This window comes from Macaca mulatta, chromosome 14 (genome assembly GCF_049350105.2).
Source record: "Macaca mulatta isolate MMU2019108-1 chromosome 14, T2T-MMU8v2.0, whole genome shotgun sequence".
Taxonomy (NCBI): Eukaryota; Metazoa; Chordata; class Mammalia; order Primates; family Cercopithecidae; genus Macaca; species Macaca mulatta.
Window position 1 is genome coordinate 1709533 of NC_133419.1, and position 16653 is coordinate 1726185.

At 46.7% G+C, this 16653-nt stretch overlaps 1 protein-coding gene and 1 pseudogene across 1 annotated transcript; one reads left to right on the forward strand and one right to left on the reverse strand.

The window, feature by feature from the left end:
- Window positions 1-3495: 3495 nt before the first annotated feature.
- LOC703648 (large ribosomal subunit protein eL42) lies at window positions 3496-3894 on the forward strand. Its single transcript, XM_001091718.5, has one exon. The coding sequence runs from the start codon at window positions 3496-3498 to the stop codon at window positions 3814-3816; it is 321 nt and encodes a 106-aa protein (XP_001091718.2). The 3' UTR covers window positions 3817-3894.
- Window positions 3895-10506: 6612 nt separating this feature from the next.
- Window positions 10507-12051, reverse strand: LOC100425833 (actin, cytoplasmic 1-like; annotated as a pseudogene).
- Window positions 12052-16653: the final 4602 nt, after the last annotated feature.

The window sequence follows — 16653 nt, forward strand, 5'->3', positions numbered from 1 at the left end:
TGAGGCAGGAGAATGGCGTGAACCCGGGAGGTGGAGTTTGCAGTGAGCCGAGATCGCACCACTCACTCCAGCCTGGATGACAGAGCCAGACTCCGTCTCAAAAATAAATAAATAAATAAATAAATAAAATAAAATCAGCTTGTCCATTTCTTTTTTTTTTTTTTTTTTTTTTTTTTTTTGAGACGGAGTCTTGCTCTGTCGCCCAGGCTGGAGTGCAGTGGCCGGATCTTGGCTCACTGCAAGCTCCGCCTCCCGGGTTTACGCCATTCTCCTGCCTCAGTCTCCCGAGTAGCTGGGACTACAGGCGCCCGCCACCTCGCCCGGCTAGTTTTTTGTATTTTTTTAGTAGAGACAGGGTTTCACCGTGTTAGCCAGGATGGTCTCGATCTCCTGACCTCGTGATCCGCCCGTCTCGGCCTCCCAAAGTGCTGGGATTACAGGCTTGAGCCACCGCGCCCGGCCTGTCCATTTCTCAAAAAAAAAAAAATTGTCTTGAGATTTGGATTGGGTTGATCCTATAGATCAATTTGGGAACAACGGACATGTTGACAATATTGATTCTATCCATGAACACTGTGTATCTCTCCATTTTCTTAGTATTCTACTTTTGCTATTTAGAGTGTCAGAGTACAGATCTTGGACATGTTTGTCATTTTTATCCTGAAATATCTATTTTCAATTTTCTTCTAAATGGCCGTTTTAAACATCAATTTCGGGCTGGGCACAGTGGCTCATGCCTGTAATCCCAGCACTTTGGGAAGTCAAGGCAGGCCGAGCACCTGAGGTCAAGAGTTCAAGACCAGCCTGGCCAATGTGGTGAAACCCCTCCCTACTAAAAATAAAAAAATTAGCTGGGCGTGGTAGAGCACACCCGTAATCCCTGCTACTAAGGGGGCTGAGGCAGGAGAATTGCTGGAGCCCGGGTGGTGGAGCTTGCAGTGAGCAGAGATTATACCACTGCACTGCCTTGGCCTCCCAAAGTGCTGGGATTACAGGCATGAGCCACTGTGCCCAGCCTGAAATTGATGTTTAAAATGGCCATTTAGAAGAAAATTGAAAATAGATACTTCAGGATAAATTTGACAAGACTCCTTCTCAAAAAATAAATAAATAAATAAAAAATCAACTTCAAATGGTCGTTGCTGTTATACAGAAATACAGTTGATATCCATCCCTTGACCTATCCTACAACCGTGCAAACTAATTTATCAGTTTTAGTAACTTTCTCATAGATTGTGTAGGTTTTTCTTCAAAGATGATCATGTCTTTCAAAACTAAAGACACTTGTGCTTCCTTTTCAATCGGGATTAATTTTTGTTTTCTTTGCACTGGCTAAACCCCAGTGAATGTTGAATGGAAGCTGTGAGAGCAGGACATTCTTGTCTTGTTCGTGATCATAGGAGAAAAACATTCAGTTTTCTCCATTAAGGATGATGCTCGCTGTAGGGTTTTCTGTACTTTTATTTTTTTAAATCAGGTTGAGGAAATTTCCTTTTCTTCTCTGTTTGCTAGGAGTTTGGATCAGGAATGGATACTGGATTTTGTGAAAAACTTTTTCTGAACCTGTGGAGATGTTCACAGGCATTTTCTTTTTCAGTCTGTTAATACGGTGAATTAAATTCGTTGAGTTTTAAAACATGATAAAATAACCTGGCATCCCCAGGATAAATCCCACTTGGTCATGAGTATTATCCTTTTTCCATATTTTGGAGTTTGATTTGCTAAACATATGTCTATTTCCCATCTGTCGATCCTCTCTGGGGGTGGAGGACATCTGCTCCTACCTTTTGCACTGTCTTAAATGGTTTTTTAAAGTTACTGAATTTTAAGCGTTCTTCGTATATTTTGGATTCAAGGTCGTTATCAGACGTGTGTTTGACCAAAATGTTCTCCCAGTCGGTGCCTCGTGACTCCATTCTCTTAGCAGTGTCTTTTACGCTGCAGAAGTTCTTAATTTTAATAAGTCCAACTTACTACATTTTTTTTTCGTGGGCCATAATTTTGGTGCTGTATCTAAAAATTTCCTCATCAGCTGGGCATGGTGGTGCATGCCTGTGGTCCTAGCTGCTCGGGAGACTGAGGTGGGAGGATCACTTAAGCTCAGGAGGTTGAGGCTGCAGTGAGCTACCGTCACACCACTGCATTCCAGCCTGGGCCACAGGGCGAAACTGGATCTTAAAATGAAACAAAACAAGGAAAGTCATCACCAAACCCAGAGTCAACTAAACTTTATCCTGTGTTATCTTCTAGGAGCTTTATAGTTCTGCTACGCTTTTAGGTCCATAATCCATTTTAAGCTAATTTTTGTGAAGGGAGTAAGGTCTATGCCTAGGTTCTTTTGTTCTCCCCATACGTCCAGGTGTTCCAGCACCATTTGTTGAAATGATTTTTTTTTTTTTTTTTTTTTTTTTTTGAGATGGAGTCTCGCTCTGTCGCCCAGGCTGGAGTGCAGTGGCCGGATCTCAGCTCCCTGCAAGCTCCGCCTCCCGGGTTCCCGCCATTCTCCTGCCTCAGCCTCCCGAGTAGCTGGGACTACAGGCGCCCGCCATCTCGCCCGGCTAGTTTTTTGTATTTTTTAGTAGAGACGGGGTTTCACCGTGTTAGCCAGGCTGGTCTCGATCTCCTGACCTCGTGATCCGCCCGCCTCAGCCTCCCAAAGTGCTGGGATTACAGGCTTGAGCCACCGTGCCCGGCCAAAATGATTTTCTTTTGTCTGTCGAATTGCCTTTACTTCTGTGTCAAATATCAGTGGATTATTATATTTATATGAGCCTGTTACCTCTGTGCTTTCTATTCTGCCCATTGGTCTATTTTTCTGTTCTTTTGCCGATAACACACTGTCTTCGTTACCGTAGCTTTGTCGTACATCTTGAGGTCGTGGAGGCTCAGTCCTCCAACTTTGTTCTTCTTCAATACTGCGTTGGATATTCTGGATCTTTTGCCTTTTTATATAAACTTTAGGATCTGGCTGGGCACAGTCTGGCACTTTATGCATTGCATAGGACCTTTACAACTGTGTATTTCTACTTGCCCCTCCCCAGACTCTGTGTTCTTGTTGCCATACTTTTCACTTATTTCATGTTATAAGCTTCAAATTATGACCAGGTACAGTGGTTCACACCTGTAATACCAGCACTTAGGGAAGCCAAGGCGGGTGGATTACTTGATGCCAGGAGTTCATGACCAGCCTGGGAAACCTGGTGAAATCCTGTCTCTACTAAAAATACAAAAATTAACTGACCATGGTGGTACACACCTGTAATCCCAGCTACTTGGGAGGCTGAGGCAGGAGAATCACTTGAACCTGGGAGGCGGAGGTTGCAGTGAGTGGAGATCATGCCACTACACTCCAGTCTGGGCAACAGAGTGAGACTCTGACTCAAAAAAACACAAAAGCTTCACATTACATTCTTATTATTTTTGTTTTAAACAGTCAGTTATCTTTTTAAAAGATTTGAAAAATCTCTTTTCCTTGCCAGTAGCGCTCACGTAAACATGGTGAACGTCCCTAAAACCCGTCGGACGTTCTGTAAGAAGTATGACAAGCACCAGCCCCACAAAGTGACCCAGTACAAGAAGGGCAAGGATTCTCTGTATGCCCCAGGAAAGCGGCGTTATGACAGGAAGCAGAGTGGCTATGGTGGGCACACTAAGCTGATTTTCTGGAAAAAGGCTAAAACTACAAAGAAGATTGTGCTAAGGCTTGAGTGTGTTGAGCCCAACTGCAGATCTGAGAGAATGCTGGCTACTAAAAGATGCAAGCATTTTGAACTGGGAGGAGATAAGACGAGAAAGGGCCAAGTGATCCAATTCTAAATGTCATCTTTTATTATGAAAACAGTAAAATCTTGAGTTTATGTTCACTTCAAAAAAAAAGAAAAAAGAAAAAAGGAAAAATCTACCATTTCTGGTATTTGTCATCGCTTTGCGTAGATCAACTTCCATCTAGTGTAATTTTTCTTCTGCTTGATGGATGTCCTTTAATAATTTTTTTTGTGTGTCTGTCTGCCAGTTATGAAAATTTTTAGCTGAAAAAAAAAGATGTTTATTTTACCTTCAAGAAATTTTTTCTGGATATAAAAATTCAAGTTGACAGTTTTTTTTAAATTTTCTTCCAGAACTTTAAAGCTGTTGCTTTACTGTATTCTAAATTGTGTTTCTCCTGGTGAGATGCCTGCTGTCATTCTCATTTGGTTTCTCTGTATGTGATGTATCCTTTTTCTACGGATGCTTCTTTCAAAATATTTCCTTTGGCACAGATTGCTGGGTTTAAGCAATTTAATCATGATGTGCCCGCCTGTCGTTTATTCATGTTTATTGTGCTTGGGGTTCATTGGAATGTTTGAATCTGTGAGTTTGTAAATTTTATGAAGTTTGAAAACGTTTCAGCTGGCATTTCTTCAAATAATTTCTGCACCCGTCCTTTGGGGACTTTCCATTACATGCATGTTAGCCTGCTTGGAGTGGTCCCACGGCTCACCGATGCTTTGTTCATTTGTATTTGATGGGATTTTTCTTTTAGTCTTTTTTCTCTCTGTGTTTCTTTTTCTTTTTTTTTTTAATTCTCTCTTGAGACGGAGTCTTACTCTGTTGCCCAGTCTAGAGTGCAGTGGGGCAATCTCGTCTCACTGCAAGCTCTGTCTCCCAGGTTCACACCATTCTCCTGCCTCAGCCTCCTGAGTAACTGGGATGACAGGTGCCCGCCACCACGCCTGGCTAAGTTTTTGTATTTTTAGTAGAGACGGGGTTTCACCATTTTGACCAGGACGGTTTCCATCTTTTGACCTCATGATCTACCCACCTCGGCCTCCCAAAGTGCTGAGATTACAGGCATGAGCCACCATGCCCAGCCTTTTTTTTTTTTTTTTTTTTTTTTTGAGACAGAGTCTCGCTCTGTCGCCCAGGCTGGAGTGCAATGGTACAATCTCAGCTTACTGCAACCTCCACCTCCTGGGTTCAAGCGATTCTCCTGCCTCAGCCTCCCAAGTAGCTGGGATTACAGGCCTGTGCCACTACACCCGGCTAATTTTCTTTTTTGTACTCTTTTGGTAGAGATGGGATTTCATGGGTAGAGATTGAGATTGGTCAGACTGATCTCAAACTCCTGACCTTATGATCCACCTACCTTGGCCTCCCAAAGTGCTGGGATTACAGGCATGAGCCACCACACCCGGCCTTTCTCTCTGTGTTTCATTTGGATAGTTAGTTCTCCAATCTGCCATCAAATTCATCTAGTGTGATTTTTGTCTCAGACACTGTAGTTCTTATTTCTAGAAGTCCTTGGGTGTTTTAAGAATATTTTCCTTGTCTCTTTTTAACGTAAGTATCCTTTCTTTTAACGTCTTGGACATAAAAAATACAATTATAATAGCTGTTTTAATATCCTATGTGCAAATTCTTTCTTTTTATCATTTGTGAGTCTGCTTCTATAGATTGATTTTTCTCCTCACGATGGATCATATTTTTGTGCTTCTTTGAATTCCTGTTTATTTCTGATTGGATGCCAGGCATTGTTACTTTTACCTTGCTGGGTGCTGGATACTGTTGTATTCATTTAACCATTCTTAACATTTGTTCTGGGAGGCAGTTATGTTTGGCGCTTCTGTGTATTCCTTTTTTTTTCTTTTTTTCTATTTGTATTTTCTTTTTTCCCTCATCTTCTTGGTGATGGCATGGGTCTCGCTTTCAAGCCTTGTCAGGCAGAATAAAAGCAGCATCTAGTCTAGAGCTAATCTTTCTTCTATTAAGGCAAAACCTTTCTGGGTAGTCTGCTCAATACCTCACGAATTGTGCGGTGCTTCCCCTCTGGTGGTGCGTGAGCTCTGAAGATTGTTCCCGTATCTCCTTTTGGGACGTTCCTTCCCAGTTTGGGGTGGTTTCCTCCATTGCCTGCACTGATCACACCTGGAAGTTTGAAGGGAACTTCTCCAGGTCTCCGGGATTCTCAATCCCCATGCTCTCCTCCTTGGTACCTTGCCCTGCCAACCCCAGCTGTCTTTATTTTTCACTTTTTAATTTTTTGAGACAGAGTCTCACTCTGTCGCCCAGGCTGGAGTGCAGTGGTGTGATCGTGGCTCACTGCAACCTCCACCCCCGCCGGGTTCAAGCGATTCTCCTGCCTCAGGCTCCAGAGTAGCTGGGATTACAGGTGCCCACCACCACGCCCAGCTAATTTTTGTACTTTTAGTAGGGACGGGGTTTCACCATGTTGGCCATGCTGGTCTCCAACTCCTGAGCGCAAATGATCCACCTGCCTCGACCTCCCAAAGTGCTGGGATTACAGGATTGAGCTGCCACACCTGGCCGAGACAGATTGTTAAGGGGAAAAAAAAAAAAAAGTGTGGCACAGAATAATTCTATATTATGGGCTGGGTATGGTGGCTCATGCCTGTAATGCCAACACTTTGGGAGGCCAAGGTGGGAGCATCACTTGAGGTCAGGAGTTCAAGACCAGCCTGGACCACATGGCGAAACCCCGTCTCTACTGAAAACACAAAAAATTAGCCAGGCATGGTGGTGAGTGCCTGTAATCCCAGCTACTGGGGAAGCTGAGGCAGGAGAATTGCTTGAGCCTGGGAGGAGGAGGTTGCAGTGAGCCGAGATCACACCACTGCACTCCAGCCTGGGTGACAGAAACTCTGTCTCAAAATAATAATAATTAACAATAATAATTGTATATTATGATACAATGTGCATGGAAAATAATTTGAATAATGTATTTTTTCTTTTATGTAAAGGATATCGCAGGATGCACACAAATGAACATGGGACACAGGCCTCTCCAGGGGAGGTGAAGGAGTTCCTACTGTCAGCCTTTTCAGTTTAGGGCCACATGAACATATTACTTGTCAAAAGCAATACATTTAATTTTAAACATGTTTAAAGAAAATCCATTCATAGATCAAAGAAGAAAACACATCTGATCATCTCATGGGCTGCAAAAATTCTCCTGATAAATTCAGTCTTTATTTGTTATTTTTTAAAATGAATATAGGAGCCAACTAGGCATTGCAGGGAACGTCCCCAACCTGGTAACAGCTACGAAAAGTCTACGGCAAACACTACACTTAATAGTGAACTATTAAAAGTATTCTTTCAAATCAAGAATATAATAGGAAGCCAGGTGCGGTGTCTCATGCCTATAATTTCAACACTTTCGGAGGCCAAAGTGGGCAGATCATGAGATCAGGAGTTTGAGACCAGCCTGCCCAATACAGTGAAACCCTGTCTCTACTAAAAATACAGAAATAAACTGCGCGTGGTGGCACACGCCTGTAGTTCCAGCTACTCAGGAGACTGAGACAGGAGAATCACTTGAACCCAGGAGGTAGAGGTAGCAGTGAGCCAAGATTGTGTCACTGCACTCTGGCCTGGGCAACAAAGTGAGACTCCATCTAAATAAGTAAGTAAGTAAATAAATAAATAAATAAATAAATAAATAAATAAATAAAATATAACAAGAATGCCAAGTGACACCATTTTCCCCCTTCAATATTAGCAAAAAGCCTAGCAACTCCAGAGACTAAATAAATTTAAAAAGGCAAGGGAGAAATAATGTAAGAATGGGAAAGAAAGGAAGAAAATTATTATCACTCTTAGATTTATGACTATTCACCTAGAAAACCCAAAGGAATCTACAGAAAAAAAAAAAAAAAGATAATTTAACTAGGCTCCAAGATAAAAGGTTGCTATTCAACAGCCAAAACAAGATGAAGTGCATTCTTTAGTACCAGGAACAACGGAAAATACACTTTATAAATATAGACCATTTACAATAGTAGTGAAGAAAGATTTATAGGAATACATTTATTTATCTGTGAAGAAAATGATTAAAAACGTACTGGAAGGATTTAAAGGAGATGTAAACAAATGGGGAGACACACTGTATTTATGACTAAGAAGGCTCCATACTGAAAAGAAGTGAATTCTCTCCAAACTGATATATAACTTCAATCTAATTTTATTCTATATCGTGACAGAGTTTTCAATGAAAATAATTGAGCTGATTCTAAAGTTTATGCCAAAGAACAATATTGTCCAACAGAACATTTTATTAGTACGTATTTTATGTATTCTCTGACACGAATGGAGATAGAGATAAAGATAGAGATGGGGGAGAAAGAGAGAGGGGTGGAGAGAGAACAGGCCAGGGGCTTTGTGCTATGAGAAAGCAAGTGTTACTCTGAAACAATTGTTATTAAGAACCTGTATCCAGCCTGGCGAGGTGCCTCATGTCTGTAATCCCAGCACTCTGGGAGGCCGCGATGTAGGGAGTTCGAGACCAGCCTGACCAACATGGAGAAACTCTGCCTCTACTAAAAACACAAAATTAGCCAGGCGTGGTGGCACATGCCTGTAGTCCCAGCTACTCGGGAGGCTGAGGCAGGAGAATCGCTTGAACCCGGGAGGCAGATGTTGCAGTGAGCCAAGATCGTACCACTACACTCCGCCTGGGTGACTACTTCTCAAAAAAAAAAAAGTTTCATTCTTTTGCTTTATCAGTTTTAAAAACAATGAGTAGGCTGGGTGTGGTGGCTCACGCCTGTAATCCCAGCACTTTGGGAGGCCGAGACGGGTAGATCCCCTGAGATCAGGAGTTCGAGACCAGCCTGACCAACATGGAGAAACTCTGCCTCTACTAAAAATACAAAATTAGCCAGGCGTGGTGGCACGTGCCTGTAGTCCCAGCTATTCGGGAGGCTGAGGCAGGAGAATTGCTTGAACCCGGGAGGCAGAGGTCGTGGTGAGCCGAGATTGCGCCATTGCACCCCAGCCTGGGCAACAAGAGTGAAACTCCGTCTCAAAAAAACAAACAAACAACAACAACAACAACAACAAAACACCAGAACCTGTGTCCCTGTCAGAGGCAGACACTGTGTAACAGAACAGCTGCCTTTTGTGTTGGTTCAAGGCACACACCACTCCCAGCTGGTAACTTCATTCTCACCTGTTCACTTTTGATTGTTTTCCCCACTGGAATGGAAATCCCCTGAACGTTCATGGAATCCCCAGAGTCTCCAAGAGCTTGGCTGGAAGATGGTCATAGCAAAATCATCCTGAATAAGACATCACCCCAAATTTCCTCAAGTATGTGGCCTTACTTTAACACAGTTTCTAATGTCACGTCATTCTTATGATATCAATATATCTCCTGATATCAATCTAAGTTGGTCAGAAAAACATGCTTCCTGTCTCAGGATGTGATTAGCTAGTATTTTATTTAGGATTTCTGCCTTCAAAATAAGACTGGTCTGTAACTTCCCTTTTTACGCTGTCCTTATCTAATTTTGGAACTAAAGTTATGCTAGCCTCCTAAAATGAATGAAAAAAAAAACAGCCTATTTTTATATTTGCTTGAAGAGTTGTATAAGGTTGGACCTTCTGTTCTTTGACTTTTTCCTCCTTATGTCACACTCTGACTTCATTTATCCAAGGTGGTAGTTATATTTAGGTTTTCTTTTCTTCTTGAGTTAGTTTGTGTGTTATCTTTTTCCATGAATTTATTCATTTCAGCTACAATTTCAAATTGTTTGGCATATAGTTGCTCATGGCCTCCTCTTATGACTTGTTGAACCTTTGGCAGCCTTTTACTGGAGGCTCCTTTTCACTGCTAGTGCTGTAGATTCGTTCTCTTCTCTCTCTCACCCTCTCTCTCCCCTCCCTACCTCCTTGATCAGTCTTTATTTGTCTTAACAGTTTGTCTTTATTAATCTTTTCACAGAACTAACTTGTGAATCTTGGGAGCACTTCTAATACGTCTTTGTTTTGAATTTCATTAATTTTTATTGTATTTTTAAAAATGGTTTCCTTTGAATTCTGGGAGCCCGTGGGTTATTCTCTTTTTTCTTTTTCTTTTTCTTTTTCTTTTTTTTTTTTTAAGGTGTGCGTTTTTATTCAACTGGTCTAAGTCAGTGTGCAGGTTAAGTCCTGGCTACCTCCACCCACTCCCAGGGAAACCAAAAGCCTTCACGCATCTCAAGTTGGGGGACAAAAAAGGGGGCCGCAAAGGCTGATCATTCAAAATAAAACAAAATAAAAAGGTATTAAGGTGAAGATTTAAAAAAATTTGCAGACCAGGCGCAGTGACTCACACCTATAATCTCAGCACTTTGGGAGGCTGAGGCAGGTGGATCACGAGGTCAGGAGATCGAGACCACCCTGGCCAACATGGTGAAAGCCCTTCTCTCCTAAAAATACAGAAAATTAGCAGGGCTTGGTGGTGGGCGCCTGTAGTCCCAGCTACTCGGGAGGCTGAGGCAGGAGAATGGCGTGAACCCGGGAGGTGGAGCTTGCAGTGAGCCGAGATCGCGCCACTGCACTCCAGCCGGGGTGACAGAGCGAGACTCCATCTCAAAAATAAATAAATAAATAAATAAATAAATAAATAAATAAATAAAATAATTTTTAAAAATTGCAATACATAATTTACACAAAAGCAATGCTATCACCTCACCTGTGTGGGCTCGGGAGAGGACTGGGCCATTCTCCTCAGAGAGAAGTGGGGTGGCTCGTAGGAGGGCAAGGGACTTCCTGTAACAGTGCATCTCACAACGTCTGGAATGACTATTTTAAAAAAGAACAATGTGTCATCAAAGTCCTTGGCCACATTGTAGAACTTTGGGGGATGCTTGCTCCAACTGACAGCTATCACCTTCACTGTTCCAGTTTTTAAATCCTGAGTCAAGCCAAAAACAAAAACAAAAACAAACAAACAAAAAAAGCATGCCCATCTTATCTTGTTTTCCACGCAAGGTTTTGTCAAGAAAGAGTGTGATGCGGCTAAGTCACAGTCCGCCTAGAAGCATTTGCGGTGGATGACGGAGGGGCCGGACTCGTCATACTCCTGCTTGCTGATCCACCTGTGCCGGAAGGTGGACAGCGAGGCCAGGATGGAGCCGCTGATCCACACCGAGCACTCGCACTCCAGAGCAGCGATGATGTTGATCTTCATCGTGCCGGGAGCCAGGGCGGTGATCTCCTTCTGCATCCTGTCAGTAATGCCAGGGTGCCTGCTGGTGCCTCCAGACAGCACTGTGTTGGCATGCAGATCTTTGCGGACGTCCATGTCACACTTCATGAAGGAGTTGAAGGTAGTTCCGTGGATGCCACAGGGTTCCATGCCTGAGGGGGAAATGAGGGCCAGCCTAAGCTTCCGCAGCACCAAGGTTGGAGGGCCCCAAGGGTGACCCTCACGTGGGCACGGCCAGGAGGGGGTCTCCACTCACCCAGGAAGGAAGGCTGGAAGGGCACCTCGGGCCATCGGAACCACTTGTTGCCGGTGGTGATGACCTGGCCATCAGGCAGATCGTAGCTCTTCTCCAGGGAGGAGCTGGTGGTCGCCGTGGCCGCCTCCTGCTTGAAGTCCAGGGCAACATAGCACAGCTTCTCCTTGATGCCACACACGATCTCCCATTCGGCCGTGGTGGTGAAGCTGTAGCCATGCTCAGTGAGATCTTCATGAGGTAGTCAGTCCAGTCCCAGACAGCCAGGTCCAGACACAGGATGGCATGGGGGAGGGCTCAGCCCTCGCAGATGGACACCGTGTGGGTGACCCTGTCGCTGGAGTTCATCACGATGCCAGTGGTATGGCCAGGGGCATACAGGGACAGTACGGCCTGGATGGCCACGTACATGGCCAAGGTGTTGAAGGTCTCAAACATGATCTCGGTCATCTTCTGTCTGTTGACTTTGGGGCTCGGGGGTCCTCGGTCAGCAGCACCGGGTGCTCCTGCAGCTCGTTGTAGAAGGTGTGGCACCAGATCTTCTTCATGTCATCCCAGCTGGTGATGATGCCATGCTCGATGGGGTACTTCAGGGTCAGGATGCCTCTTGCTCTGGGCCTTGTCACCCACATAGGAGCCCTTCTGACCCATGCCCACCATCACGCCTTGGTGTCTGGGGCACCCCACGATGGAGGGGAAGACGGCCTGGGGGGCATCATAGCCCGCGAAGCTGGCCTTGCACGTGCCAGAGGTGCTGTCTGTGACAAGCAAGATGATATTATCATCCATGGTGAGCTGGATGGGTGTGGACGACGGCAGGTGTGGAGGGGGGCAGGTGTGGAGGGCGGCAGGTGTGGAGGGCGGCAGGTGTGGAGGGGGGCAGGTGTGGACGGCAGCAGGTGTGGTGGGTGGCAGGTGTGGACGGGGGGCAGGTGTGGACGACGGCAGGTGTGGAGGATGGCAGGTGTGGACGGCGGCAGGTGTGGAGGGTGGCAGGTGTGGATGGGGGGCAGGTGTGCAGGGCGGCAGGTGTGGACGGCGGCAGGTGTGGAGGGTGGCAGGTGTGGAGGGCGGCAGGTGTGGAGGGTGGCAGGTGTGGAGGGCGGCAGGTGTGGATAGGGGGCAGGTGTGGAGGCGGCAGGTGTGGATGGTGGCAGGTGTGGACGGGGGGGCAGGTGTGGAGGGCGGCAGGTGTGGACGGCGGCAGGTGTGGAGGGCGGCAGATGTGGAGGGCGGCAGGTGTGGACGGCGGCAGATGTGGAGGGCGGCAGGTGTGGAGGGCGGCAGGTGTGGACGGGGGGCAGGTGTGGAGGGCGGCAGGTGTGGACGGGGGGCAGGTGTGGAGGGCAGCAGGTGTGGACGGTGGCAGGTGTGGACGGGGGGGCAGGTGTGGAGGGCGGCAGGTGTGGACGGCGGCAGGTGTGGACGGGGGCAGGTGTGGAGGGCGGCAGGTGTGGAGGGCGGCAGGTGTGGACGGGGGCAGGTGTGGAGGGTGGCAGGTGTGGAGAGTGGCAGGTGTGGACGGGGGGCAGGTGTGGACGGGGGGCAGGTGTGGATGGGGGGCAGGTGTGGAGGGTGGCAGGTGTGGAGGGGGCAGGTGTGGACAGGGGGCAGGTGTGGAGGGCGGCAGGTGTGGAGAACGGCAGGTGTGGAGGGCGGCAGGTGTGGACAGGGGGCAGGTGTGGAGGATGGCAGGTGTGTAGGGCGGCAGGTGTGTAGGGCGGCAGGTGTGGAGGGCGGCAGGTGTGGAGGGCGGCAGGTGTGGAGAACGGCAGGTGTGGACAGGGGGCAGGTGTGGAGGGCGGCAGGTGTGGAGGGCGGCAGGTGTGGAGGGCGGCAGGTGTGGAGGGCGGCAGGTGTGGACAGGGGGCAGGTTTGGAGGGCAGCAGGTGTGGACAGGGGGCACGTGTGGAGGGTGGCAGATGTGGAGGGCAGCAGGTGTGGACAGGTGGCAGGTGTGGACAGGGGGCAGGTGTGGAGGGTGGCAGGTGTGGACAGGGGGCAGGTGTGGAGGGTGGCCGGTGTGGAGGGTGGCAGGTGTGGACGGGGCAGGTGTGGAGGGTGGCAGGTGTGGAGGGTGGCAGGTGTGGATGGGCTGCAGGTGTGGACCAGGGGCAGGTTTGGAGGGCGGCAGGTGTGGAGGACGGCAGGTGTGGAGGGTGGCAGGTGTGGAGGGTGGCAGGTGTGGACGGGGGGCAAGTGTGGACGGGGGGCAGGTGTGGAGGGCAGCAGGTGTGGATGGCGGCAGGTGTGGAGGGCGGCAGGTGTGGAGGACGGCAGGTGTGGAGGGCGGCAGGTGTGGACGGGAGGCCATGTGGAGGGTGCCACAGGGCGGATGTGGTCTCGGCCTCTCCTCCTTTTTCTAACTTCATAAGTGAGATGATTCGCTCCTTAATTCCCCCCTCTCCTCTTTTCCAGTTTAAAGCTATTGGTTTTCCTGGAAGCAGCCTCCATATGTGCGTGTTCCACACTTGCAGAGTCAACCAACTCCAGGCGGAAAACGTAGTTTGTATGACGAAGGCTCTGTCCGTACTGAACATGTCCATGTTCTCTCCTTGTTATTGTTCCCTAAACAATACAGCATAGCAACTCTTTATGTTGCATTTACGTCACGTTAGGTGTGGAAAGTCACCTAAAGATGATATGAAGTAGACAGAAGGATGTGTGTAGGTTATATACAAATACAACAGCATTTCACACCAGGAACTTGAGCGCCCGTGGACTGGGGTATGTGTGGGAGGTCCCAGAACCCGTCCCCACTGATCCTGAGGGACGACTGTTTGCTTGAGCAGCATCTTCGAGCTCTGATAGTATTTTCTGCTTTCATTATGGATTAGTTCTGAATTTGATGTAATTTCCAAGATGATTTATCCTTTGACCTCCAGCTATTTTAGAATGCCCTTTTTCATGTTTAAAAATGCATTTTAGGTCATCTTGTTGTTGTTTGGGTTTTCTAATTTATTTGCAATCTGATCAGAGACAGGGGTCAATATGATGCAAATTGATTGGTGTTTATGAGACTCACTTTATGGGCTGATAGGTAGTCAGTTGTTACAAAGGTGAGCCTGGGCGGAACTCGAACTCTCTAACAGTTGGATCCTGGCAGCTCCACTGGTCTGTTAGATCAGGCTGGTAAATGGTGGTATTAAATCATCCGTGTCAGTGTGGGCTCCAGAAATTGCAAGTGGCTGATGTCAGACTAACTCTCTGCAGAAAACAATGATAAATTCTGGACAACGTTTTTTTTTTTTTTTTTTTTTTTTTTTTTTTTTTTTTTTTTTTGAGACGGAGTCTTGCTCTGTCGCCCAGGCTGGGGTGCAGTGGCCGGATCTCAGCTCACTGCAAGCTCCGCCTCCCGGGTTTAGACCATTCTCCTGCCTCAGCCTCCCGAGTAGCTGGGACTACAGGCGCCCACCACCTCGCCCGGCTAGTTTTTTGTATTTTTTAGTAGAGATGGGGTTTCACCGTGTTAGCCAGGATGGTCTCGATCTCCTGACCTCGTGATCCGCCCGTCTCGGCCTCCCAAAGTGCTGGGATTACAGGCTTGAGCCACCGCGCCCGGCCGACAACGTATTTTTAAAAACTATTTAAAGGAACTAGTGAGCCATTGAAACCAGGAAGAAATGGATAGGATTCAATGTGAGGGAAAAGGCTGGGCCAAGGTCACATTTTGGGGGTTTCTGTCCCAAGGGCATACTCCAGCCCCCTGAGCCAGGCTGTGGGGCTTCAAGCAGCCAGGGCGAATTTCACTGGAGTTGGGGATCAGAGGATGAGGGGGTTGGGGTGAGGAAGGAAATCTCAGCTAGGAGGGAGCCACAGGGAGGGGACATCCAAATCTTCATCAAACTCATTCCAAATCCTAGGCCTCTGACCCCAAAAACCAAATCTGCACGGAGAGAACTCAAGGAGCCCGGTGAAAGCGGCAGCTGGAAAGATAGCCATCTTCATCAAGGACACGTGACGCTCAGCCTCCGAGTCACACCAGCGTTGGGAGGTGTGATAACTGCCTTGGACATCTGTCAAGACCCCAAGGGTCATGACTTAGGGGCACAGAGTAAGCTCCAAGATAGGATGTTCCCCGAGACACATCTACATATCCCGACAGCTCTTAGAGAACTCGAATTTATAATTAAAAAGCTCCCAAATAAGAAATGTCCAGGCCCAGCTGGTCTCCCTGGAGGTCTCATCGAAAAAGAATGAGGCCAGGCGCGGTGGCTCACGCCTGTAATCCCAGCACTTTGGGAGGCTGAGGCGGGTGGAACACCTGAGGTCAGGAGTTCAAGACCAGCCTGGCCAACATGGTGAAATCCTGTCTCTACTAAAAACTACAAAAAATCAGCCAGGCATGGTGGCACATGCCTGTAATTCCACCTACTTGGGAGGCTGAGGCAGGAGAATCACTTGAACCCAGAAGGCGGAGGTTGCAGTGAGAAGATCTCACGCCATTGCACTCCAGCCTGGGTTACAAGAGTGAAACTCTGTCTCAAAACAATAAATAAATAAATAAATAAATAAATAAATAAATAAATAAAAAGAATGCAGATAAATTCTATGCAATCTCTTCCAGGAAACAGAAGAGGAGGAGGCATTTCCTAGCTCATTTATGAAACCAGCATTAGTGTGATGCCAAGATGTTCAAAAGTTTAAAGAAGTCTTGTAGGCTGCTGTATCTTAACCCAGTGGAAATTAGAAACCAAATTAATCAATTTTAAAAAGATCTAGAAAAGTTCCCAAATATTTGACCAAAAAAAAAAAAAATCACATAGGAAATTCGAAAACATCTGATCCAAATAAAAATGAAAACACAATGCATCAAAATTTGTGAGGTGTAGTTAACGCTGAGCTTACAAGGACATGGGTAGCTTTAAATGATTTTACTAGTGAAAAAAAAAAGATTTAAAATCACTTGTCTAAGCTTCCAAATAAAAACAAAAAAGAAGAGCAAATTAAACCAACTTTAGTGGAAGAAAGGAAATAACAGTGCAGATATAAAAATAAAAACAATAGAAGATAATTAACAAATCGATTAAAAACCCTAGCAAAACTAATGTTTAAAAAGAGAGAAAAAACCATTTACCAACAGCAGGAACGAGGGGATGTTGGGAGATCTCTCTGCATCGAGCTCACGCTTCTGTTCTGGACTACGGAAGGAGTTTAAAATATGCTGCACTGGGACCGGGCGCGGTGGCTCACACCTGTAATCCCAGCACTTTGGGAGGCCGAGGTGGTTGGATCACAAGGTCAGGAGATCGAGACCATCCTGGCCAACATGGTGAAAACCTGTCTTGACTAAATACAAAAAATTAGCTGGGTGTGGTCGTGTGCACCTGTAGTCCCAGCTCCTCGGGAGGCTGAGGCAGGGGAATCACTTGAACCCAGGGAGTGGAGATCGTACCACTGCACTCCAGCCTGGTGACAGGCCTCCGACTCA